Below are 25,201 nucleotides of genomic sequence, written 5' to 3'. Positions count from 1 at the left end.
GATGAGTTCTTTTTCTAAGTTGTACTGTTACAACAACCTTGAAAGTTGTAAATAGTGGCTTTCTTTGTCATTAATGTTCACTAAGAATGTTCCTTTTGGTAATTATGACACATACATGCAGGTACCAAAGTTATTCCCAAACGTCTTTGGTGTTGAATAAGCCCTGGGAACATAAATACCACAAACTGCCGCCCATTAGCCCCTGCTTATAAGCCCCCCCGGTTATAGGTCCATCGACCTGTAAAACAAAAAATACATCTGGATATGAGCCCTCCTCTAGCTTTCCTTGTTTTGAATTCCTTTTATTACGATGTTTCAAAGCTTAATTACCAGTAAATGAAAAACATTTCAATCAACATGTGCATTTATAGCTCGTTTAGAAAGGTTTTTTTTATGTGGTTAAATATTATTTAGGCAAAGTTAGACTCAAACCAATGCAGTCAGCGGTTTCCCCTTTTACAGTACATGACTTGCGGGGCGGCCCTTTGGAGATTTGCAGGGCTGTTGTGTCACATTGCATTGCACGTACTGTGCTGCCAGCTGATCGTTGTGAATCATGCCCCCTTGGATATAAGCCCCTCTGTTTATAAGCCCATCTAAAAGCCCTTACGAAGTATATACACCCATGGCTTATAAGAGGCAGTTTACAGTAATGTAAAAGGAGATGTTATGGGAAATAAAAATAAAATTGTAAAGATCTGTGTTATTACGAAAGAGTTCAACTATGAACCTGGGTCTTCTACTCTGAGATCCACTCTGCTCTTCCATTGCCAAAATGTTCAAATCATGCATTAAAACTGCCTGTGGCAAAGAAAGTAAGGACTCAAAAGATAACTACTTGTCCACAGTAATTATTTTGTTCTCATGATACGAACCAATGGGATGTATGATGTATTCATGTTTTTTTTCCTCTCACAATGTTGGGGTAAGGTCAATATTTTGAGCCTTTCCTGTCAATCAAAGCTTGTACAATAGAAGCCATCTTGGTATCTCATCACTATGTTACATGATGATTATAAAATCACCCCTCGTCTTCATCATCCTCGCTGTTAGATTCATCAACACTTGATCCTTCTTCTTCACTGCTGTCCTTCTCATCCTTTTCATCGTTGCTGTCTTGATCTGCTTCACCTTCATCCTCTTTCATTTCATCATCATCCTCATTATCATTATCGTCATCGTCATCTTGGTTTCCATCCTCTTCTTCCCCACCATCTTTTCCATTATTCGCTTCATCTGCACCTTCTTCTCCTTCTTCATCCTCATCTCCTTCCTCCTCGTATTCTTCTTCCTCTTCTTCTGCCATCGCTGTATCCAGTTGAACCATGCGCATTCGCTGTTGAAACAAAATAAATTACCTTAGTTAGTTCCTCTCTCCCAGAGATATTATATGATATTATATGTGAACAATGATTGGTCAATTTTACAGTAAACCTATTTCTTGCATGTGCTGACTTCATCATTGAGAGCAAGAGATACTTAAACACCTTATGAATCAGTTTTTCTTCACCCATACATGTATTCTACATTTTCCCACCATCCATTTATACTTGTAAATCTTTTCTAAATCAAAGGGGAAAACAAAAAGCAATGGGAATGAAAAAGTGAGCAAAATAATAATAAAAAAAAAATGGGGACCCAGATTTGAATGCCCACACAGATGTTTCATTGAAAGCATCTACTTTGTTTCACTGTCTGAGAGCCAGATATGACATTTTTCATATTTTTTACCACCTCCAGCAAATTTTCAGTCTGCCCTAATCTCAATTTGCTAATATGAAATGTTTCATCAGGTACACAAGCAATACCCTAGGTGCCCACTTTGGTGTTTTATTGTGTACTTTTTCTCAATGTAGCTACTTGAAACCCATGGTTTTCTCATGTTGTCCTCACCTCTGCTTTCTTTTCATTCTCATTCAACTCTCTGTGTTTTACCACCAACTGTGAGACCGCTGACTGCACACCACCTGCACCACCACGAGCACGCCGCTTGCTCAAATGAACTCTGTAATTGAAATTCGCAGATAATGAACTGTTAACAATGCAGCCACCATAATGCTTACTGTAAATGTTACACAATACACTTGTCACAAGAAGAGGAGAGAAACAGTTATTTTATTATTTCAAAATTAAAATTCGAAATTAAAGTAAGGTTCAAGTTAGTATGTTAGTTTCCCATTGTACAAGTGGTAAACACCTCATACCTTGTTACTAGTTCATTGTAGAAGACTCCTTCTCCTTCACGGAAAACAAAGAAGTAATTTTCCTATTTTGAAAAAAAAAAGATTCTTTGTTCAATGTATATGTACAGTGGAACCCTGCCTTACCGTCATGGTTAATAAATTGAAAGACAAAGAACTGTGAACATCATGGTCCAGCAAGATTTTCAGTTATTATTTTTGTAACAAGATAACTCATGTGATCTCTCAACCCTTGTGCTTTTGAGGCCTGGTTCTCATTTCACAACTGGAAGGCAACAGATCTTACATTCAAGTAATTTCCAGTGTGTGGGTCCAGAGAATATCCATACCCATACCAGGAATGGTCATTGGGAATTCCAAGGGGGTGGTAGGTCTCAATAGCCACATTTTTAAAGGGAAAGTATGAAGCTAAACTGGAAATTCCAGGGGGGAGGGGATACAAACCAAATAACAATCCTTGGGGGAGGTATTGATATTATCTGGAACCACAATCAGAACCATACCACTGAAATACAGTATTTATTATGAACATTCCATGCTCAAAATGTCACACTTCTCCACTACGTCCAACCATCCAACTTGCTCCTCGAATTAAAATAATTCCATTAGTGTACTTCTCTTTTTATCTTCCTCAAGTGTCTTACCTCATAACCTTTGGTAGCCTTATTCTTGACATTCCAGTTGTATTCACGAGCCATTTTGTATTCATACCTGGACAAAAGCACAATACAGATCACCATCAGATTTAACTACACTGTGTGTTGCAAAATCAGTTTGGGATACTTTCAAGGGTTCAAATCAATTCAAAGATGTGACTGCTATAGGGTTGCATGTAGTTCTAGCCACAGAAATGACTGGCAGGACCCAAGAAAAAGACTTAAAAGGCAGTATAGTACGTGTTTGTAGTTTGACAAGCATGCTATTATGCATTGGTGCCTTTGTTGAAGAGGATTTCATCATAACGTTACATGAACTAAATCACATGTCACATCAAAACAGCAAATTTGAGTAAAAATGGTACAGGGTTTGAAACTAAAGTAAAAAGGAGTTGCATTAAATTCCAGGGGCCCATAGCACCTGTGTATAGCCATCTGTACATCTATTTCAGGATGCAAATCTTAATTCTCCTTTATGATTGCCACACATTGCTTTTAAAAGTTCTGAGAATTTGGAGGTATATCACAGCAATGTCTCCTACACTGTAGTTGATATTTTTCTTTACTCTCGTCACCTGTAGGCTTGACAATGTATTAATATTGTAAGGAGATTTAAGATGTCAATCCTTGTACTCACTCTTCCTCCTCAGTGTATTCCTTCTCACTCTCTTGGTCTCGTTTTCTCTTTCTTATTGTGTCTGTTGTTGGAAGGAAGTAAGCAACAAACTGGTCTCCACTGGCATCCACCATACCTCTATGATGAGCAAAAAGTAACCAAGTAACTTTTGTTTGGCAAAGTACCATGTACATGTAAAGAATTGCAGCAGAGCCTCAACAATTTGGTAAAGGGTAACAGATAAGTACTGTACGTGTACAATAAAGCAGCAGAGGGCCTTTGAGGAGGCTCCGAAGCAATGTTAAGTTCTGTGGCTCCTACATTAGTGATAACAGTACACACACTGTGGTAGTTGTTTTGACCCTAGGTGTAGGAAGGTGCAATCCAGCTGCTTTACACCTTTGTAGGATTGTTTCAGTTCACATTCCCTGACAAGCGCAAGCAAGTATGCCCTCAATCAGCACAAAAGGAAAACAAGCTCCTCCTCATGCCTAACCTGTCTTCACAAACCTTCCTGATGCTACATCAGAACATTTAAGTTGGGGATTGACCTCATTGACTAAATGTATTTAAATCTGTAATTCACACTCTTGAGTTCTTCAGATTTGACAAAGATTTTATGAAGGACAAACATCATTATAACACATCATTTCGCAGTTATTGGTGAAAATTTTTTTCCAGTGGGTGATTTAACATGTTATAAAGCTCCCAATACATAGCATAGCAGTGTGAAAGTCAACAAGTTCTTTGAGAAGAGGACTGTTAGTATCCACTGACCTGATGAGTGCTTGAGACATTTCTTCTTCCTCTGCTGGACCTCCTCTACCTCGCGGAGTTGGGTCAGTGTCAAAGATGACATGAGCACATGGATGTGCCCACATCTGATATGTTCAATAAGAAAAGTAAATTAAAATATCCTGTCCCAAGCTAAATTACAAAGAGGCAAATGATTCACAGTACAATGTACAATGTATGTTAAACATGACATGTATTTAGTCAACTCCTCACTAACTCTTCCTAATCTGAGTTGAGAATTGATGAATTAAGCACATTGTGAATCTTTCAAATGCACAAGAAGTTTGATCTTATCAAGCATTATTATATTATGTTTCACTTTTCATAAGGTTTACCACTTGAAAGAATTAATTTCCTAGATGCCATGAATCATCTTTAAGTTGAAATTGAATCATTCAATAAATCAACCGATCGATTAGTCATTGTAAATAGTTATTTACAATGTAGAGCTGTATCTGAATATCTTTTGAAAACAGGGTGTTCACTTAAAAGAGTTGCTGATAACAATTATACATGTAGTTATTTGCTAAATTATAAAATTTATATTTTACAGCATAATGTACAGTATGTAGTGTATATACAAGAATAAAAATTCAGTTTACCTGGAAATCTGGAAAGACAGGTAGTACTTCCACTGGTGTGACATTTGGTTTGGTTGGGTGACGAAGGATCTAGAAAATATTAATGAGAAAGATATGGTTAACAAAGTAGCCCATCCAAGCTTTTTTAAGCAAATCGCTTAGTGTGGCAATGAAACTCACTTTCAACAGTCAAGTGCAAACCTCTTTTCGTAGTGCCCCACATGGTGTATGCTATACAGGTGATTTTAATTTGATACACATGCTTAAGAATATGGTCACTCAACATAATGTTTACTGCAGTTTGCTTACTGGTCTTTGAGCTGCATCAAATGTGCTTTCAATGGCAGCAATCTGACTTTCATGATCCTAGAATAAAACAAGAATACACAGTTATTTATTTTAGACCTTCACACATGTAACATGCACACTGATGGTTGATCTCAACGTGAAACAGGGTCTACTCAGTAAATCCCTCTGACAAAGATAACTAAAGAAAAATAACCTTGTAAATATCTGTTCCTTGAAATTTCTTTTTAACATTGAATCCAACCCTGCAAATGAAAGAACACAATGACTTTTACTGTCACTTACAGTCCTTGACACTGGCATAGACTGTTGGAAATGAAATGTAAAATTATTACTCCTGACCAGTCTTCTAGTTAAATTTACAACCATGCAATATTTCAGCTCAGCTTTGCGACAGAAAATTCGTACTTACAATCATCTTCACAGTATAGTAATTTCATTTTAGGAAACAAATAAACAAACCAACAAATAGACAATGGTACAGGTACAAGTACACAAATATATAATATTATTATGACTCTTACTTGGTTTCCACCATTTCATTACTAGTGCGACTTCTGTTGTACTCAGTCGAAATGTATTCAGTTCTTCGTAGCCACGATACATTCTTGTTGTGATGTGCCGTTCTGTATTGTGGATGATACAAAAAATGCCATTTAACTGGAAGTCCACAATAATTATTAAGATCACGGTGTTTAAAATAAAAAAAATAGGAGGAGAGGGGTGGAGGACACAGAATCAGAAGTAACAATGCTGTTCTTTACAGTCTAAGCTTAAATCTACATTCAGGTCTAGGCACACGTACTTTAAGTCTACATTTTTTACACTGTATTCTGAAAAGGGGATGCTTATAGTTGTATGTGCCACATACATGTATGCAGGGAAGCCTTTCTTTACATTAGAAGAAAAGCTCGAATATTGCTATTTACTCATCAACAGACTTTTCTGAATGAACATCCTTACAAACAGTCTAAAAACTTTTAATTAAAACATGCTTTACGTACATGTAGATGCATCAGATTGTAGACTCTACCTGTGTGAACAAAAATTCAGAAATACATGTGCATGTCACATATACATGTATTTCTGAACTGTTGTTCACACAGGTAGAATCTAGAACCTAAATACCTTTTTTTATCAGGCAAATTCACTGGTTCTTCTTCCAACAGTTTTTCATCATCAGGATCCAGCGAAACTATAATTATTTTACAAATAAATCAGTAGATGCACATGTAACATAGCCTGCATTGGTAACATAAGGTAACAGTATAAAAAAACTACACAACATACAAAGAAACTTGAAAGTGTTCAATAGCTGGGACTACTGGATTGCAAACAGCTAAAGGATTCTGACTACTGGTATTCTTTGCTTGTGCAAGGGACAAGAAAAGCTTTCTTTAAGATCCTTCTGAGGAAATTCAAATTACAGATTCTGTAGTTCCAGGAAATGTCCAAACCTCCTCCTCTGGAAATTCTAATTAAGCTCATACATTTCTTTCTTTTTTTTTTTTGGTCTTACAGAACCCCCTGTCCTCCTGGAAATTCCAATCTCTTCAGTGGGGGGAGTATGAATATTTCCTGCAACTGAACATTACTTTATTGTAAGAGATCACATTTGTTTCTTTTTTGGGGGTGCTTACTAAGTTTAAATGACTTTTGCACCATCTAGTGCATCCTTACCCCAAGGGTAAGCTGGAAAATCATTTTCTTTGCACTAATGCAAGTAAGTACATGTAGTAAACAAAATAATACAATCATGTAATACACATAGTTGGTCGTGAAATCGTCAAATAACTAATAACTGTATAACAATCAATAAATTGTTGGACAACTGGGTGTTCTACCTGAGGATATACATGTAAAAGAAAAAGAAACTCAAACAGTACACATTTTTTAAAATATAATTATAAATTAAATATTTACCATTTGGATCTAGAGCATATGTATCAGGGTCAATAAGATCAATATTGACCCCAAGATCAACCTCTGTCAACATCTCATGCTTGTAGTTTTTCTCCAATGATGTTGGCTTGTACTGCACAAACCTGATAATTCAACAAAAAAATTTTGCAATTTACAGTGTACAAATTGAAAGCAAAATCATAAAGATGATAATCATGAAAATCATACAAAAAATACAAAATGTACTCTGCAACATGTATGAGTCATATTTGCAACTCTCTTCTCAGTGTTTGGAAATGTGGTCAACACACCAGTCTTTCATGTTTGATGTATTATTTCTCATAAGCTTAGCCAAATTTCAATGATGGAGTTTTACTGTCACAAGTTTTCTTACAGTGTGATCTTGGAATCTTAATGTCACAAACAAAAAGTACATGAACATATTTTTAACCAAAGTAGACACCTCTCCTATTTTGGGTTCAGAGGGTGTCGGCTTGGTACTCGTATGTATTTGTATTTTGAAGGCATGTACTGGTAAACACAAAATTCTAAGAAAAGAATCCTGATCCACCCTTGTGAAGGTGTAATTCAACTTTGTATGGGGCTGTCACACAGGTAGCCGTGGCAAATGATGCTTCAAAAGCCATGGGCCTTGCAAAATTTTCACTGAATTTCACAGGTCTTACAGTCTCATTTTTTTAATGGTTATGCGCGTCTTGCAGTCTCAATTTTTTTTTTCACAAAGCTGTCATGCAGTATTGATTTTTTTTCAAGGCTAAGAAAGTCTCAAAGTACCCATTTGTTTATATTTTATATATTAAGCTTAAATAACGTCTGAACGTCAGTAGAACCTGAACGTCTCCAGCTCGCATTTAAAACATTTTGAAGTCTTGGTCTTGCAATCAAAGAAGTCAAAATGTCTCAGGCTTGCAAGGGAAAATGCTAGTCTTGCCTTAGCTTCACGCAAAGTCTTGCATTTACCATTCACCACTCCCACAGGTATAAAAGACTAGAGCTAGAGTTAGACTAAAACAACATCTTTGTTAATTTTTGTACTAAGATTAGATTTTGAAATTGTTTAAAAAGTGTGTTACCTGTTTGATTCAAAAGGATAAGCAATAAACTTAGCATCAAAAGGAATGTCTGGAAGATTGTTGTTGTACTTTACTCTGGACACAAAATCTGCTTTGCTGCAATGAATGAAATGTCACAAAATAGACTTAATCATTCAACAATGAAAGATTATGTTTGCTACATGTAATAAGGAAAGTCCACGTCAGGCCAAGTGGCTGATATGTACAGGCACAGCCTACAGTGTACATGCATCCCTCTTTTTTTCCAGTCACCCAAAGACAAAAGTGAATCGCCTGTGGCACCCAGGCACTTCTACAGCACAGCCCTGTGTCTTGCCCTAGGAGACAACACAATAACCCCAGCCAGGGCTTAAACCCAGATCCCTTGATTCAGAGTCCAGTGCACTAACCATTAGGCTACCATGCCTCCACAACTAAACCAGATAAGTTTATCAAATGCCTTAGAAGTAAAATTGAAGCTTTCATGTCAATGATGAATGTGAGTGACTTGGGTATTTCTGAATTAAGAAACCCTCTACACACATACTGGCAAACGAAAGCATCGATACAAATCATGCCTTCAAAAGAATCAATAAATTTGTTCATGGATACTTATATTTACATTTATCTGCAAAAGCTATCAGATTGAATTATTCTGTATCTACATGTAGAAGTGTAGCAGTTATTGTAATGTATCTCACAGTGAATCAGCTTGTGTGATAGCTACAGAACTGTAAAACAAAACACAAAATTGCGGCAGGTCATATCTGTTCCTGTCTATTATTAATATTGCAATTAAATAGAAAATAATACAACTGCTGTACTGTTGATCATTCCCTAAAATAAATTTACACAAAAGTGGCCAGCTATTTTGGTTGCTGATTCCCCTTTAACTATTAATCTGTGAATAATTAAAGATGATTTCCAGTCCGTAGAGCACACTCTCGAGAGTTTGTTTACGTTTTTTGTTAGACATCACAAAATGTAAACATTTTGCAACTACTCATATGAAGTAGATTCAGGTTGCATTCTTTTGGGGTGATCCAGATCCGGATCAGTGACCCAAGATCACTCAGATCATGGTGCATCAAAGGCACCAATGAATCCACTCTGGTCACGGATTCACTGGTTCCTTTGATGTACCATGATCTGAGTGATCTTGGATCACTGACCTGGATCCAGATAACCCCAAAGGAACGCACCCTCAGAGTTTCATCTCAACTGCCATTATGAATGCCAAGCATTATGCTTTGAACTTTCTCATATCACTTGATGAAACAACTTTGCAGCTGTAACAATCAATGAAGCTGTTGGAAAAAAGAATTTGGAAGACCTCAAAGAGAAGGTTTGTGGTCTGTAACGAATAACATCGATTTGCATTCCATCGAGTGAGATTTATAATGTTTATAAACATTAGGGTGCTGAGACTGCGCAGAACGGACTGGAAATCATCTTTAAATATGTCAAAAATCAAGGCTGACTTGACTTGACTTTTTTTCACGTCAAAATGAACAGACTACACTTTAAGCATCTGCACAATACACGGGAACTCTTACCTAACTGTTTGACGTAGTGAACTCTGCCTGTGAAATAAAGAAAAAATATAAGATAACAAATGAGACCCAACACTCTCTGCTCAAAATGGCGACACCAAGGAGTTCCCTGTTTAGTTCTTTTCTAGGCTTAGTTCTTTTCGGCGGAAATCGAGCCTATGCTTTCATCGTAGGGAGACGAGATAGATCGACAGTGGGAAAAGATAGTATTCCGTCAGCGATTTTAGTTTTGGTAGCATCAGCAATGCTGTTAACACATCTGCTATCTTTGTATAAACAAAAGTACAGCGTGATTGTTATCAAATGAAGGCGTAGGGTACGATGTCATGAAAGTTACCTTCTGTCTGGATCCCTGTTCTTAACACCATCCTGGATTGTTGGGGCCATGTTGAACGAGGAGTCACTCAGACGAAGAAGAAAAAACCTCTCTCAAAACGCTACATGGTTATAAGATCAAGATGTAGACTACATGTGAGTCTGCTTCCAAATCCAAGATGGCTGCCTGAGAGTTTACACGAGAAAGACTGGTACTGAGTACCAGGGTAACCCGCCGCCGAGATCACGGGACGTTTAATTGGATGTCAATTGTCAACAAAAAACTAGCACATTTGAATGATAAACAGATATTTTCCCAGCAAATTACACTGATCCCAAGTGAAAAAAGAACTGAAGAAAAACAACCCTCCCTCACCCCAAAAAATTAAACACTTTTAATATTATAGAGCAAGACGCTCGCGCAAAAAGATCAATTCTTAAAAAGGGCAACCGAACGTTTTAATTTGTAGAGCACCGAAAAGTTAAATTTACTGACAAATTTCATTCTGTATATGCACAAAAATAGCATCTTTTTGTGTTACGAAGAAAGTTGATTACGACTGATATCAACAAATCAGTTACTTTTTGTCAGTGACCGGTGATTTTCGAGAAAAAAAATTTCCTCTGTTAGGAAAATTGGTCGGCGAAATCAAAGCGACGCCGTGAAATAAGTTGACTTTACCCAATAGTGGTTAGGACGCAGCTTTCAAATATTGAAATAAACTTAAAAACGTCCATGCACTTCAGGACAAAGTTTTGATAAAGAACTTGAACTTACTGTATAATTATTGTAAGTTACTGTTTTATTCTTCAGTTTTTCTAGTTAACCACACGATCCGATCTTCAATTGGAAAAGGAAACGAATAAACTCTCGGCTACTCTTTGATTTCATGAGCAAAATCCTCTGTTATTAAGTTCCCATTGTGTATTCAATAAATGTTTACTAAGATAGTTCATTATTTCTTGAAGAAAAGTTAATATTTTTTTTTAAAAAAATCGCGTTTAGAAGGGAAATTTTGCTGAAGGCCATTGAATAATTGTCAACGCTTTCAGAAACCTTTCTTTCCCCATAAATATTGAAATAACTGAAACTAAGTTCAACTTAAAGGAGTTACATATCGACATGTTTTGCGGCTAAACCTCATAACAATTATATTCAGTTTTCCTTGACCCCTTAACTGTATTTACACTGGTACAATAAAAAAATACTTAAGTAAACGGGTTTCTTAATGGAGATTGCTTCAATTTCTTTTGCAGTCAAAATATAATTTGTTACAACTTAGGAATACGTCAAGAGTAGTTTTTACTTGTAAAACATGTGTAACTACGCGAGATAAAACTGAAACTGCACCAAGGTTGTCTACTTCTGTTTACTTAGATATTGAAATGTTCCGTTCGTAATGCAAACTTCGACTAAATCACCTCGAAGTGAGTTATAAATTTTATTGCCACGAAATTCATACTCTAAAATAAATTTTATTCCAACATTTGAGCGAAATCCCATCTTTATTATTCAACCGTTGAACTATAGACTGTGAACTTAATATATCACTTTTAGTCAACTCCAGGAAAACACATGCTTTCAATTTCCGTTGTTAACCAAACAGACTTGATCTTTTTTCATTTAACACACCATTTCAGATATTTATTTTTAATCTATTATTGGAATCCGTAAGTAAACAAATGGCCAGCATTATTTGAAACGGTGGCAATTAATTTAGCACTCTTTTAGAATCGTTTAGTGTTTGTAACACCTCTCCATACATCATTCTTGTGTTTTTGACAGGTATTTTTTTCTTCCTCTATACTGCACAATTTGTTCGAGTTTCGTCCTAAACATAATTAGACGAAAAAGACAAACCTCATAATTTTTTCTGTTTATTTGCTTATTACAGCTGAAATAGAAATAACCAACTTCGTTTCAAAGACATGGCAAATTGGAAAGCCTTTATTCCTGTTGTATTTTGTTTACATCTCTTCATCCATTGCTCTCAAGGTAAGTTTCAGGTTTTTCGTGGAAGACGTTAATTTGACTCTAGTAAAATAATTTAAGACTTAAACAAAAATGATTCATCATTTTACACTGCAAAACCGCGATCTGTCGCCTTTCTTTCCCTAGCGAGTAGCGGCTAGAAGTCGTGAACCGAGCCCTTTATTATTCACCGTTTTTTTCTCAGAGACCGCGATGTAGCGAGCGAGCTCACAACAGAGACCGTTATGCAGTTTTACACCCTTATTATTCATCAACATTTGTTATAATTGTGGTAGTTAAAATCATACGAGTATGACTGATCTAATTTTTGGTAACTGATGAATGAAGCCGCTTTCGCCACAACTTAAACGAAATGACACCAAGGTGAAAAAGGAACTTTGCGCAAATTAAAGCAAACGCTTGCCTTTTAAGGCAAGGTTTGGAGAACCTTGGCAATTAAAAAACCCCGCCCTGATTGAACGAGAACAGTCGCCAAAAGTTGAACGAAGACAGTTGGATACCCGACAGTTTTCTTTCACTCTCAGTGAGAGTGGGCCAAACAGCTGAAAAAAAAAACCGAATTTCGAAAAAATAATCAGTAGGTTTAAATTCAAAACAGAGGGAAATTTGGAACTCTGTCATACAACCAGGGATTTATAATTATCTTTTTAACGCCAAAGCTAGCCAGAACGAGATTTAAGCAGACTTGATGGGTGATCATATTCAACCATGTTACACAAGCTAGAAACCATATCTGATCGTGAAAACCCTGTATGAAGGCGGGATAAAAGCCCCTTTTCGATTTTTTTCATAACCAAACAGGAACTGAAGAAACACGTGCCTTAGCTCGTGTTCTCACAGCATTTCTCGTTCTTCCAAATTTACACTCTAGGAAGCAGGGATGGCGCAGCGGTGATAACGCTCCCCACCCACGAATGTGGCCCGGGTTAGATTCTGACCCGGTGCCATGTGTGGGTTGAGTTTGTTGCTGGTTCTCGCCTTGCTTCGAGGGTTTTTCTCTGGGTCTCCGGTTTTCCTCCCTCCACACACAAAAAAAAACATCTTCAAATTCCAACTCGACTAGGACGGAGGACCTGCATGAAAACCGGCCAAGGCTGATGTGGCTTCCTCTCTAGAGATTGTAATTTATTTTTAACTCTATCAAAACATGGTAAATGTTTTCCATTTCTTAAATAATTGCAATGAATGGTTTTTAATGTCTCTTTTTATATAGGCACATCATCATGGAATCAATTGAGAGGTTAGTATAACAAGGCCTTCAAATAATACGGTAAATCAAGAGAGGATAAAGGGTGAGAGAGTTAACCCCTCAACTAGGCCTAATTCCCAAAGTAATCCATCTCAAGTTATTTTTAGGTCACTCCCGGTGTCAGATTTCTCAGGCCAAGAGATAGCCAATCCTGTAACCCGGTTTTGCTCACGTGGACCTCTTCTGGTGCATTTTGGTCCTTCACGAAAATATCCATGCAACGCGCGTGTTAACGTTATCCGCGGAAGAGCTGGTACCATGTCTAAAAATAACTTGACAGGGATTAGCTGGGTAATGACGCCCATAAATATGAGAGATTACATCTTTTCCGTTCATCCTCTCTTAATTATGTAGAAATATTCATTTTTCCTCTCATGTCTAGGAAACAAGGTGGGAACTAAGAAAGGGATCAAAAAAATGTTTAGAAAAAATTGCTTATGATAGAACATCATTCTCTTGACGAACGAATCTCGTATCATTTTCAAACACAGAGCGGGGTAACCAAAGATCGAAGAAGATTTACAGTACGCATAATAACATGACATTTGTTGATTTTTCTTTCAGTAACATTTGGTAAGTTTACCTCTTATCCACTGACCGCCAAACAAGCTAGAGCCGCCGGCTGGAAAAAGGATGCCTCTTGCTCAGGTACCGATCAACAAAAGCATTGATATTGCAATGGTTTTCTTATTAAATGGTTACATGAAAATTTGTCATCTCCCAACTAATATAGCCTTCACTTCAGGGTGTTATTTAGTTCTGTGCCACTGATACTTTGCCATACACTGAATTTGAATATTGTGCAGTATCGTTTCATCAACGATTAACATGTGGTCTATATTCAACTAGCTGTACATATATCGCTTCTTCACTGTCTCTGCAGGGCGTGCCAACTTTTTCTACGGCAATCGTTACGTGAAAGCTAACGATGATGCTACAAGACTCATCTTTGACTGTGATGGCAGCTTAGCCGGAATGCAGGCAACTGTAAGAGAATCTGATTTTGAGTTCTTAACTAAAATGTCACAGAGTTTCCTTAGGAAGTATCATGTTCTCTTGTGTTATGCAAACGGTATATGAACTACGGGTGAGTTAATGGTTATTGCAATGGACTCTACATCGAAAGGTGAAGATTCAAACGTACATGAGAGTCACGCCTCTGTCCCTCCAAATGAATAAATAGATGGAAACGTGGGAAAGATTTAAGCAGCAGTGTACTTTTTTTCGTGTTTACATATAGCTTCGATCATCTAAACACGAGGGGGACTCGGAGAATTCGAGACTTAAATGCAAACCTGAGTTTGCATAACTTTCAAGAATTCCCCCATTCATGTACACGTAAACATGGAAAAAGTGTTCTATTGCATTTAAAAAATATTGTTCAAGAATACGCGCGAAGTTCAAACGTCACAACCGTGCTTACATACTTTCATCTAAACACAACTACCGACCAATGAGCGCGCTCTTAGTATCTCAGTTATTTTATAAATAAGCTAGGCTGAAATCTGGTGCATAATTATAATGACCAGTTACAGAAACCGAAGTTAAGTGCCAGCACTGCAAAGGCATTTATGTTCTTCGTTCTTCAACTGAGAATTGAACCGCGGAACTGGCACTGTAAACTTTTCATGTTGCGCACGGGGGTCCCCTGGTTGAAGCATGTGTAATTTTCACTTCAAAGGGGGTATTGGGTTTAGATCCGGAAAAATGTACGCATATCTCATGAGTGCCAGGCCACTGCTGGGGCGGATATAGGGGATTTGAGATACCGGTTCGCTGTAGGGGGATCCGGGGGCATGTTCCCCGGATAATTTTTAAAATTGAGGTCCTCGGAAATGGGATTTCCGGCATTCCGAGGCGATATCAGCGTGTCGAACTCCCCGAACTCCACCCCCCCCAACTAGATCTGCCTCTGCCACTGAGTTCGAGTCAGTGCAAGAGTCACTATCTTTTTATTTTTATCGGTAACCAAGTTTTGGAGAAGTGATGTATTCTATTATGATGGGGGTGTAAGTTTCAAACAGAAGTAGGGCACGGTACCGGAATAACTGATAGCTTTTTCTCACGCTCAGATCGATCGAACAGACAGCTATCCCACAATCCACAACGAGCCGCCATGGATCCAAACAGATGATGGGCGGGTGGCTGTCACCGCCTATTTCCGGGATCCCCAGAAAATTTGCGTTTGCAAAGGAAAGTGTAAAAAGCGCTTGGCAAAGAAGCCGCCAATAGGAGATCGACTGTGGATCCAGATGGCTGACTTCCGGAAAAAGGAAAAGGTCATGGTGATACCGCTGAACGCCAAGCAGATCGCCGGCACACCGTGGGTTGAGGGAACCTGCGTTACAGCAATGGGTAAAATGAATCTTTACTTTGTCTTCAGCAAGTTTTTTTTTTTTCAATCGATTAAGTATCGAAGATAATTCTGTTTGCTATTAGGTGCTGGTTTGGGTTTTGCATTACTACGCTTTCTGATTGGTTAAAAAAGTCACTCTACCTAACAACGAACCAAAATGATTCTTGAATTCAGATGAAACATCAAAAGCAATAGCAATCTTCGAAAATTTGGTTTCGCGCTATTTTCCTCACTTGAGGTTGGTTACGTGTATTTGCTTCAATTTCTCGTTGGTTTACTTTATTAGCTAGAGCGGTTTTCACTTGAGTTTTACGCTGACTGGTCCCCTAACATAAGGACGCCGTTATGAGTATGATTACCTAACCATGATAATCGCTCTACTTAATCCAATCTGTTAAACTGCGAATCTACTCGGCTTTTTAACGTCGAGTGAACCATGCATGAGTCTTCATACCTCAATATGCCGCCGCGTAAAGATCTGGGTTTGCGTTTCTCGATGGTCCCAGGACACAATGGACAGTTTTATTTTTCTGGTTCTTGTAGCAACAGTGTCTGGGTGAATTTTTCCACAGGGGTCCACTACCATTACAACATCTCCATTGATTTTGACTGTGACAAGGCCTTACCGTTCTTCCTGCTGATCTGTGAGCAAACAAAATCTCTGATTGGCTTTGGCTGGGGAGGACCATTTGATATCCCGAGTAATGAATGGGAGAAACCACATCCTTCTGTTTTTGCGGTGAGCACTTAATTTCATCCATCCATCTAGATTCATCAGTCAATCAGTTAGTCATTGGCCGTTTTCACACTAGAGACGGATAATCCGTCTAGACGGATTATCCATCTGCTACATTTTCCGTCTTGGTATGGGCCGTTTTCTCACTAGAGACGGATAATCCGTCTAAGACGGGTTATCCGTCCAGCACGGATAATCTGTCTTAGCGTGAAAACGGAACGGTGTTCATTTTAGACGGATAATCCGTCTATTTTTATCCGTCCGATTCTCCGTCTAAAATAGACGGATAATCGGACGGATAAAAATAGACGGATTATCCGTCTAAAATGAACACTGTTCCGTTTTCACACTAAGGCGGATCATCCGTGCTGGACGGATAACCCGTCTTAGACGGATTATCCGTCTCTTGTGTGAAAACGACCATTAATCAGTCAGTCAGTCAGTCAGTCAGCCGGTCAATCAGCCAATCAATTAAGAGAAACGATCAATTAATTCGTGTACATAGATTCAACGCGACTCTGAAACACTCACACACTGCACTTTTGAGGGAGGTCAACGAATAGAATGACAGACAAATACGTATACTTTATTTGAATGTCTGTGATTTAGCTTTTAAGTTTAATGTGGACACTGAAAAATGGAAATAGTCGAGCCAACTAATTAGGGTTTTATGTACAAGACTAAAACCAGGGTGTGATGTATTATAAATTTTTAAAAATCTATTTATTATTATTATTATTATTATTATTATTATTGTTATTGTATTTATTACAAACTAATAGAAGCATGCGTTGCATTCGTTTTGCAGAGGTCCATGAAGCCTGAGTCAACTCCTGCTTGTCTGAAAGACTACAGCACAGTGTCTGTCCAACACGTTTATTTTGTTGATCCTCTCAAAATTACATGCGCTTAAGCGAGGATCTACTAGCACAGTTTAGCTTCCCAAGTACCAGTTATGGCGAAATAAATAAACCATGTTACACCCCGTTACAAATATATCAAATCTATTCTCAAGAGATCAATGTTTTAGAGAGCTATTAACGAGCCTGATATGTAACTTGTTAGCGATTAAAGTTGAAGTTTTTCCTTGCATCTGTAAAGTCTGTTTCAATTTACGGTGACGCGGCAACCCTGATAGCTAACCTTCTAACATAACACATAAGCCTTGTGGAACAGACTAGAATCTTTTCCAAAAGTCACTACTATGTTTTGCTCTTTTTCTTCAGTTTTTTCCCCTTTTTAGTGCAGAGCGCACTATTGGGATGGTTTAGGTGGCTGCTGTTCGCTAAGGCACTAAGCACTAACGCCAAAAGACCATAAGGTGTAAAATTTAATGTTTGTTTAATTAATTAATTTCAATTAATCAATTAGCTATGCCGGAATGGAGGGCTGGGTGGCGTAGGTATCCGAGTGCATTACGCAAAACGTGCCACATTTAAGTTGCTTTCCTTGATAACATGACAAAAATTTTGTTTTGCTTGCTCCGCCGGCTTTTCGTCCTGCTGTAATTTTTTCTTTTTTCACCCAAAATAAGGGGGGCGGGGCTCCCTAGATTCGCCACTACAGTGGCACAATATACAGTTGTCTTCTTTTGGTCAAACAAATTAATTACTGACAGAAATTACAGTGTAAATTTCTAAGACTATTCGATTCCGTGATGGCAAAAATGCATTTTAATATAAAAGTGTTTTTTATTTGCATTTTAATTATTATCAATGTATCGTATCCGGCTAAGTTCGCCAAAATTTGAGCACCGTTTTAGAATATTTTTTAAATGGGAAATTAATGAGGATATTTCTCGAAAATGTGATATTTTTCCGCTCTGTTAAACTGCGGTTTATTTTTGTTAACTGCTGGTGTTGACCAGTATAATTTAAAGGGCATTTAAATGCAATTTGTAAAAGCTTATCGATGTCTGTACATGTCTATGTGAGTAGCATGGACTTCTAATTTCTTCCAAACGAGAACACGTTGACATCAACTGCCCGTGGTATATGCTAAAAAAACACGATCATAAAATTGATTTTCATTTGAGTGTCGCCGAAAAGTAATTGATTGTGTAACAAAACGTTACACAATTGGCTTAAAAACCCGCCCCACTAATTCAACCAATCAAAAGTAAAACCAAAACCAATCGTGACTATTTCGCGCAAGTTTTCTCCCGCTTTGCGTCAGCTACATGTAAGCTCTACACGTAATTAATTCGAGTTTTGATTGGTTGACTGGATTGTCAGCGTGCTTTGTGATTGGCTGGAGTGATAACTCTGATTTTGGTTTTACGAGACTCAATTGAAAACCGCTCTAAAAAACACTTTGTAATAAAGACAAATTTTAAGCGAACATTAAAATCAAACAATAAAATTTCTACCTTAATTTATTCTGATGATGACTCATCGCACTAACAACGAGCAATAACAATGGTTACTACTTAAAACTTCTGAGAATCACTTATTGTGTAACTCCTTACGGTACACCGACATTGCGTGTTTTTATTCGGTCTTAGATCTTTCTTCCCGCGCCATTTTAGACGACATTTCGCACTGAATATCATAAAGCAAAAAGGCTCGACCCGTTTTATTCAGCCTATTTGTGAACTTCAGCTGGTATAGAACTTCGAAAGACATAGCAATGTGGAAAGCTTCTTTGTTGCTATTTTGTTTTCCTCTCTTCTGTTACCCTCAAGGTAAGTTTCTGCTTTTACAAGCTTGACCAAATACGACACTTGCTTTCGACAGTAGTTTAAAACCAGTAACTGTTCGCATTTGATGCCGGACAGATTTTTTAACAGTAGAATAACAACAGAATCTTTTACAGGGCATATTTCAAAAACATCTGTTCAGTAGTAGGCATAGTTTATTTGTAGCTTCCATCTTTCAGCTCTAAGAACGCGTAGGCATTGGGGCATAGTGGAATTACATAGTAGTCATCTCTCTTTGAAATAAATAACACTTTCATGCATTGAAATAAATAAATACATACATCTCTTCCCTCGCTTGGATTTCAAGAAGCAAAATGCACCGTCTCTTACTAAAACATATTTATTTGCGCAAACGTTGTGCATTTTACCAAATGTTGAATTAAAGATTGTTTTTAGAACAATTTTTCCACTATAGTAACATGTAAACCTCAACAAACCTTAAATGGAGAGAACACAATAAAAAAGCCCGTAAGTACATCACTATGCACTTTGAGTTATCCGCAAGAAGTGCGATTTTTCTCACGGCCAGATCAAATAGGCGTTTAGTTGAAGAAAATTGTTTATTTAGGGAGCTTGCCAGCTGAACATGCACAGTTGGAAAGCTTTGACTGAGATTTGACATAACAGTTATTAACTATAATACAGTAGATAGCTCTAGATAAATAAATGTTCCAAACATAATTCCCTCCCCAGTGGCACTTGCTTTCAGCCAAGAAACTGAAAAACTCTTTTAAATCGAAAAATGTTTTTTAGAAGCCGGCTTGCAGGGTCAATTAAAAAGCAGGGGCCCGTTTCTCGAAGGTCCCGAAAAGTTTTCGCACCCGAAAAGCCGTAGCAAAATCTCAAACCTTATGACTTCAGAGCTGTTTTATTCACATATTCTTAATATGAAGAGAGGTTCTCTTCATACAAAAAGTTTCAGGCGTATACACCTCACTGTTTTTTTTATACAAATTAATTAAAAATGGTTTTGCGGACCCGAAAAGTTTCCGGGGCTTTCTAGAAACGGGTCCCAGGTCTCTCGAGGACATCAGAACGAACATATACCCATGTGCTCAATTCCCTTTACTATTAATTCAACGAGAATTAAAACGGAGTGCATGCTTAAACCTCGTAAATTCGGCGAAAAGATTTCGGATAAAGTTTCAGATTGTTTTTTTTTTCTAAATGAAACATATAAGAAGACCGAAGCGTGCTGCATACTAAGCCGCAATGAGCATGTCTCAAAACACTCCTGTGGGTGGTTTAGGAGTCCTAGAAAAGGATTGTAATCTTTTTTGGTGTGACAGCCGTTGTTAACCCTTTTTATTTCTTAGGTACACCGACATGGGACCAGCTGCGAGGTTAGTCATGACAAAGCCTTTCATGATATTCTAAAGCCAACGGAATTGTATGTTGAACGTTTAGGTTAGAAGATCGGTTGATGATCTGCACTACTTTAAGACCTCTATTTTAATTCGTTCTTGTTAATCTGCATCTCTTTAGATCCTAGGGCTAGAGGCATTGCTTGTGTTATTTATCTATTGTTTCGTGTGGCCAATTAGAAATAACCTTATCAACGGTGCAAGTCCCAGGGGGGGTCTCCCATATAAAAGGACGGGGGTGCTCTTCGTACCCTTTAGGGGTTAAAAAGCGGTTTTGGTATCTTTTGTGGTACCTCTTGGGGTATTGAACGGAAAAAAAAATATGGCGGGAGACAATGTGTTGTTTTAGAATTGGTACCTCTTAGGGGTGAAAAAAATTTCAAGCCACACCCACAAAACAGGGTCTTGGTAGCACCCCTCGTCCTTTTCATGTGGGAGACCCCCCGGGTGCAAGTCACTCCATTAAATAGCACAATCCTGGCGAAGATTTACACATGCTACAGCACATATGATGATGTGATGTTATGATTTTTGTTTGTTTGTTGTTTTAGTAACATTTGGCAAATTTACCTCTTATCCACTGACTGCTAGACAAGCTGAGAAGGCAGGCTGGAAAAAAGATGCCAGTTGCTCAGGTAAACGACAGAGTATATTTCATTTGTTACTCCTCAATAATTTCTCGAAATCTGTTATGCTCTTCGTTACTACCAACGTCTCTTTTTCTTCAATTTGTGATAAAAATCTGAATTTCATTAGCCGATCATTTTAAGGACGATTTTAACGAACCACACGTCTGAGCGTGCATTATAAACATTTGGTAACATCTCTTAGTCGGCTTGTCAATTTAGCAGGGTTTTTGTGTAAACTGAGTTTAAACTGGAATTCAGCCTCTGTGTCGGTCAGTCACTTGTCTTCATTTTCTCTCCGATCTGACCAGTTTTAGCTCTTACTTACTTGATCAATAAAGAGACTTTTAAGTCTCTTTATTGATCAACTTTTAACTTAACTTTTAACTTTTAACTTAACTTTTAAATTTTACCTTTTAACTTAAAAGTTTAGAATATTATTCAATTTATTGTCATTCATTCTCTGTCGTACATTGAATTTCTAGACCAGGCGGTTTCAGTGGTTCTGAGCCTGGGTCTTCTCCACTTCTCAAAATGGCGGTAGCGAGAATCTTCTCTCGAAGAGCCGCCAGTTTGAAAATCGTCTAGGAGAAGGCCTTGGGGACGAGGTTACAATGGTTCTTTTTACGACACTAGCACTCTGAACGTGTCTTTTTAAATTTCCACATTTTGCCCAGGTCGCTCCAACTTTTTCTACGGCAATCGTTACGTCAAAGCAGATGATGATGCTACAAGAGTCATCTTTGACACTGATGGCAGCATAGCTGGAATACAGGCAACTGTAAGGATAGATGTTTATGTAATGTTTGAGTGAAACTACAAAGAGCTCTCTGTCGACGTAAACTTTATGAATTATTCATAAAGAACATTGTGAAACAAAATGGCTGCCAACCTGATTGGCTCTTAGCAGTGCAATTTATTCTGGAGTCACACTATTTTTTGCTCTAAATCACATATTTTCTCTTTTGCATACAAAGAGAGATTTAAAAGCGTTTGCGGTTCTGCTTTCTTGGCAAACCGGCTACTGGATCAATAAAATATTGGTACTGACCAAAATCCTGTATTAAGGCAATTAAATTGTGCAATTCCGAACTGGAAGTAATAAATTGATACATGTAACTGACCCTTGGGTCGAGCAATTTTGGTCTGAAATCATACTTGCACGTTGATTCGATTTTGAAATCACGTGTATGATTTCAGACCAAATTGGACTCCACTCCGTTCAATATACCATGATTAATCAATAGCTTGGACAGTTTTTAACCGAGGCGTTGCTAAAAATTTAATTGCAAGTGTTTCACGCTCGAAAAGTATTTTTCTTCCGCGAATTATTTCAAATCTCCAACTGCCTCATTTTCCTATAAAATTACGTTACCTTTATGGCTTGAACATTTTCAATATTGGCAGACCCCTCTGAATCGTTGTGATCCATTTCCGTAATTTTTGTTTCCAAAAAAAAAAAACTGTAGCTGTAGTGGCGCCAGTCTTCCTTGCGATGTAAGGGAAGGAGAATCCCTTGGGCAATTCAAACGCCTACTCAAAGACTTTCATTTTTAATTATAATCTTGTAAATTCTTTTAGTTGTTTACAGTAGGAAAAAAACTGTTAGTTTCAGTAAGGCACGGCATTCGTGAAAAGTAGCTCAGTTTTCATTCAAATATTGCATTGTATTAGGTATGAGGTATTAGTTATTTTTAAAGCTGACGAATCAGTTTACCGTGGATAAAGATTATCTGTATCTGTAAACACACGAGTTGGCTCAAAGAGCCTTTGATTAACTTGTATATCTTTGATTGTCCCTCAGATCGATCGAACAGACAGCTATCCCACCATCCACATCGAGCCGCCGTGGATCTCAACAGGTGATGGACGTGTAGCTCTTACTGCTTACTTCCGGGATCCTCGACAAATTTGCGTCTGCGCGGGAAAGTATCAAAAGCGAGCGCCGAAAAAGCCGCCAATAGGAGATCGACTGTGGATCCAGATGGCTGACTTCCGGAAAAAGAAGGACGTCATGGTGATACCGCTGAACACGGACCAGTTCGCCGGCGCATCGTGGGTTGAGGGACCCTGCGTTAAAGCAATGGGTAAGTTTTCGGAAGCTGACCTGTTTTTTAGCCAATAAGAAGTGTTGAATACTTCTCTCCCCCGTCTCATCTTCTCCCCCCCGGGTATTGGGAACGTTCCGTAAACGGTGGCCCCAGGGATGTACGCGCACCTCCCCCTCGGAAAGGTTCGACTCTTCGAATCTTTAATTCGTCTTCAAATGCACGAGAGTTCAAGTATCTTAATAATGTTCGACTGTTTCAACAGGACGTCACTATCTTTACAACACCTTGATTGATTTTGACTGTGACAAGGCCTTGCCGATCTTCCTGCTGTTCAGCGAGCAAACAAAATCTCTAATTGGTTTTGGATGGGCAGGACCGATTGATGTCCCAAGTACTGAATGGGAGAAACCTCCCCCTTCTCTTTTTGCGGTGAGCACACAGAGATGGATTTTCATATTTGCTATAAAAGTTCTATTCAAAAGCCTCCTCTCTACATGAATAACTTCACCCCTCTACTGGAAACTTCATTTTTTAATGCAATAGCCCGCCGCCTTCGAAGTCCCCTTTCCTTACATGGCAAGCTATGAGGACTTTTATATTCACCTCCCCGTCTTGAATAGAAACAAGCCCTTAGTATTAAGAGACACAGTTGTACCGCAAAGAATTCTGCACGCACTTAGTTCGCGTTAATTCAGCAGGGCATGAAGCGACTTTTTCTTTGCGGTTAAGCTTGCCAGAAAGATAAAGGACCTTTCTCTTGTAAACGAGCCTTAGAATTACCATGGATCGTTCTCGTAGCTGTGGTTTGTAAAGCTGTTTCGGATATTTTTTTGTAATAACGCCATGGCTTGCATGTTTTGCAGAGATTCCTAAAGCCTGAGTCAACTCCTGCTTGTCTGAAAAACTACAGCACAGTGTCTGTCCAACACATTTATTTTGTGGATCCTCTTAAGATAACCTGCGCTTAGGCGAAGGCCTCCTGCAGCTGTTGCAGTTCACTTGGTTCTCTACCAGGAGAAGCACTCAGCAAAAACGACATGAATAAAAACCATGATAAACCGGTTAAAAACATCATGCGATAATTCTAAAAGATTAAATTTTTAGAGAGCGAACTATTAGTCTGATATGTAACCTTTTACCCATTAAAACTGAATGTTTTCACTTCCACGTACAAGTCTGGTTCAATTTTTGACCTCACTTCGTTTATTATTTCCATTTCCTGCCTTTGCGAAGCACGAGGAATAGCGGAGCGCAAGAGGCGAGAATATTATTCAGGATATGATAAGCCAACGAGTGTATGAATCAAATATTACCACAAAATATTGGCATTCGGTCTTAAAGCTTAGTAACTGGCGGGATTTCTGGTAAAAAAACCCCACAAGTATCAGTTGTAAACTTTATTGAGCTCTTGGTTACAGATTTATGCGACGATGCCCGAAAAGAGCGTTGGCTGAAGAGAGGGAAGGACAACTTACTATTTTCTTCTCCTGTTTTAAAGGAGCTCAATGACGGTATTCTGCGTTATTTTGACCCGGCACGTACAAAATTACCTTCAAATTGAAGGAAACCCGAAAATAATAATTTACTAAGATAAAAAATACCAAAGGATTATAATGAACCGTGAAGGAACAAGATTGACGCGAAGATTGACGCAGATTACAAACGACAAACTTGAAAAATTTAGGCTAAAATTTTCAAGATGCGTTTAGAATCATTGCAGAGAACGTATCTCATCTTTCTTTGAGCCCCTACAAGTTTTTAATTCTTACAACTTTCCCACTTCCATTACTAGCCTACATGAGGCGAGTTAGCGTGACAACACATGTTCAAAATAAGAACTGCGCGTGCTTGTGTCTGATTGGTTATTAAAGAGTAAACAGCAAGAATATTTACGCGGTCACCCGACCTTTCTTAGGTTCAGTTAGGTAACCATGGCGATATATTTTTTCCGGCATAACAATCTAAAGCCCGGACCTAACTGACTCGCATGAAGCCGCGAGTTGAATTTGACTATCTTGCGTAGAGACTTGCGTTGAGTCGCCAAACGGACTCGCAAGTATCCTCGAAAGTACACGCAAGTCGCAAAAAACCCATTTCAATGCTACGGGCTTAGTCCCGCCGGGCCAAAAT

General features: G+C 38.2%; 2 protein-coding genes across 2 annotated transcripts; one reads left to right on the top strand and one right to left on the bottom strand.

The window, feature by feature from the left end:
- Nucleotides 1–12: 12 nt before the first annotated feature.
- On the bottom strand, nt 13–10,107 carry LOC145484033 (RNA polymerase II-associated factor 1 homolog). The gene is made up of 15 exons (XM_081462636.1): nt 10,021–10,107; nt 9,687–9,713; nt 8,152–8,247; nt 7,079–7,200; nt 6,284–6,350; nt 5,680–5,781; nt 5,352–5,400; nt 5,159–5,215; nt 4,871–4,939; nt 4,251–4,354; nt 3,495–3,611; nt 2,846–2,912; nt 2,205–2,266; nt 1,894–2,005; nt 13–1,336 (listed from the first exon to the last, which is right to left on the bottom strand). Exons 1-15 carry the CDS (start codon nt 10,068–10,070, stop codon nt 1,022–1,024), a joined length of 1,416 nt encoding a protein of 471 aa, XP_081318762.1. The 5' UTR covers nt 10,071–10,107; the 3' UTR covers nt 13–1,021.
- A 1,805-nt stretch (nt 10,108–11,912) lies between these two features.
- On the top strand, nt 11,913–17,395 carry LOC145484027 (uncharacterized). The gene is made up of 7 exons (XM_081462627.1): nt 11,913–11,994; nt 13,205–13,231; nt 13,805–13,888; nt 14,124–14,227; nt 15,313–15,595; nt 16,169–16,335; nt 17,141–17,395. The coding sequence occupies exons 1-7, from the start codon at nt 11,928–11,930 to the stop codon at nt 17,243–17,245; spliced, it is 837 nt and encodes a 278-aa protein (XP_081318753.1). The 5' UTR covers nt 11,913–11,927; the 3' UTR covers nt 17,246–17,395.
- The last annotated feature ends 7,806 nt before the right edge of the window (nt 17,396–25,201 follow it).

This window comes from Orbicella franksi, chromosome 4 (assembly GCF_964199315.1).
Source record: "Orbicella franksi chromosome 4, jaOrbFran1.1, whole genome shotgun sequence".
NCBI lineage: Eukaryota > Metazoa > Cnidaria > Anthozoa > Scleractinia > Merulinidae > Orbicella > Orbicella franksi.
Note: the sequence above shows the minus strand (reverse complement) of the source record. Positions and strands in the feature narration are given on the sequence as shown.

Coding starts and splice junctions, on each gene's coding strand:
- LOC145484027 (XM_081462627.1), top strand. CDS start 11,928: ATGGCAAATTGGAAAGCCTTTATTCCTGTTGTATTTTGTTTACATCTC. Junction 13,232..13,804: donor ATCATGGAATCAATTGAGAG/GTTAGTATAACA, acceptor TTTTTCTTTCAG/TAACATTTGGTAAGTTTACC. Junction 14,228..15,312: donor TAGCCGGAATGCAGGCAACT/GTAAGAGAATCT, acceptor TCTCACGCTCAG/ATCGATCGAACAGACAGCTA.
- LOC145484033 (XM_081462636.1), bottom strand. CDS start 10,070: ATGGCCCCAACAATCCAGGATGGTGTTAAGAACAGGGATCCAGACAGA. Junction 5,782..6,283: donor AATTTGCCTGATAAAAAAAG/GTATTTAGGTTC, acceptor TCCACAATACAG/AACGGCACATCACAACAAGA. Junction 5,216..5,351: donor AAGGAACAGATATTTACAAG/GTTATTTTTCTT, acceptor GTTTTATTCTAG/GATCATGAAAGTCAGATTGC.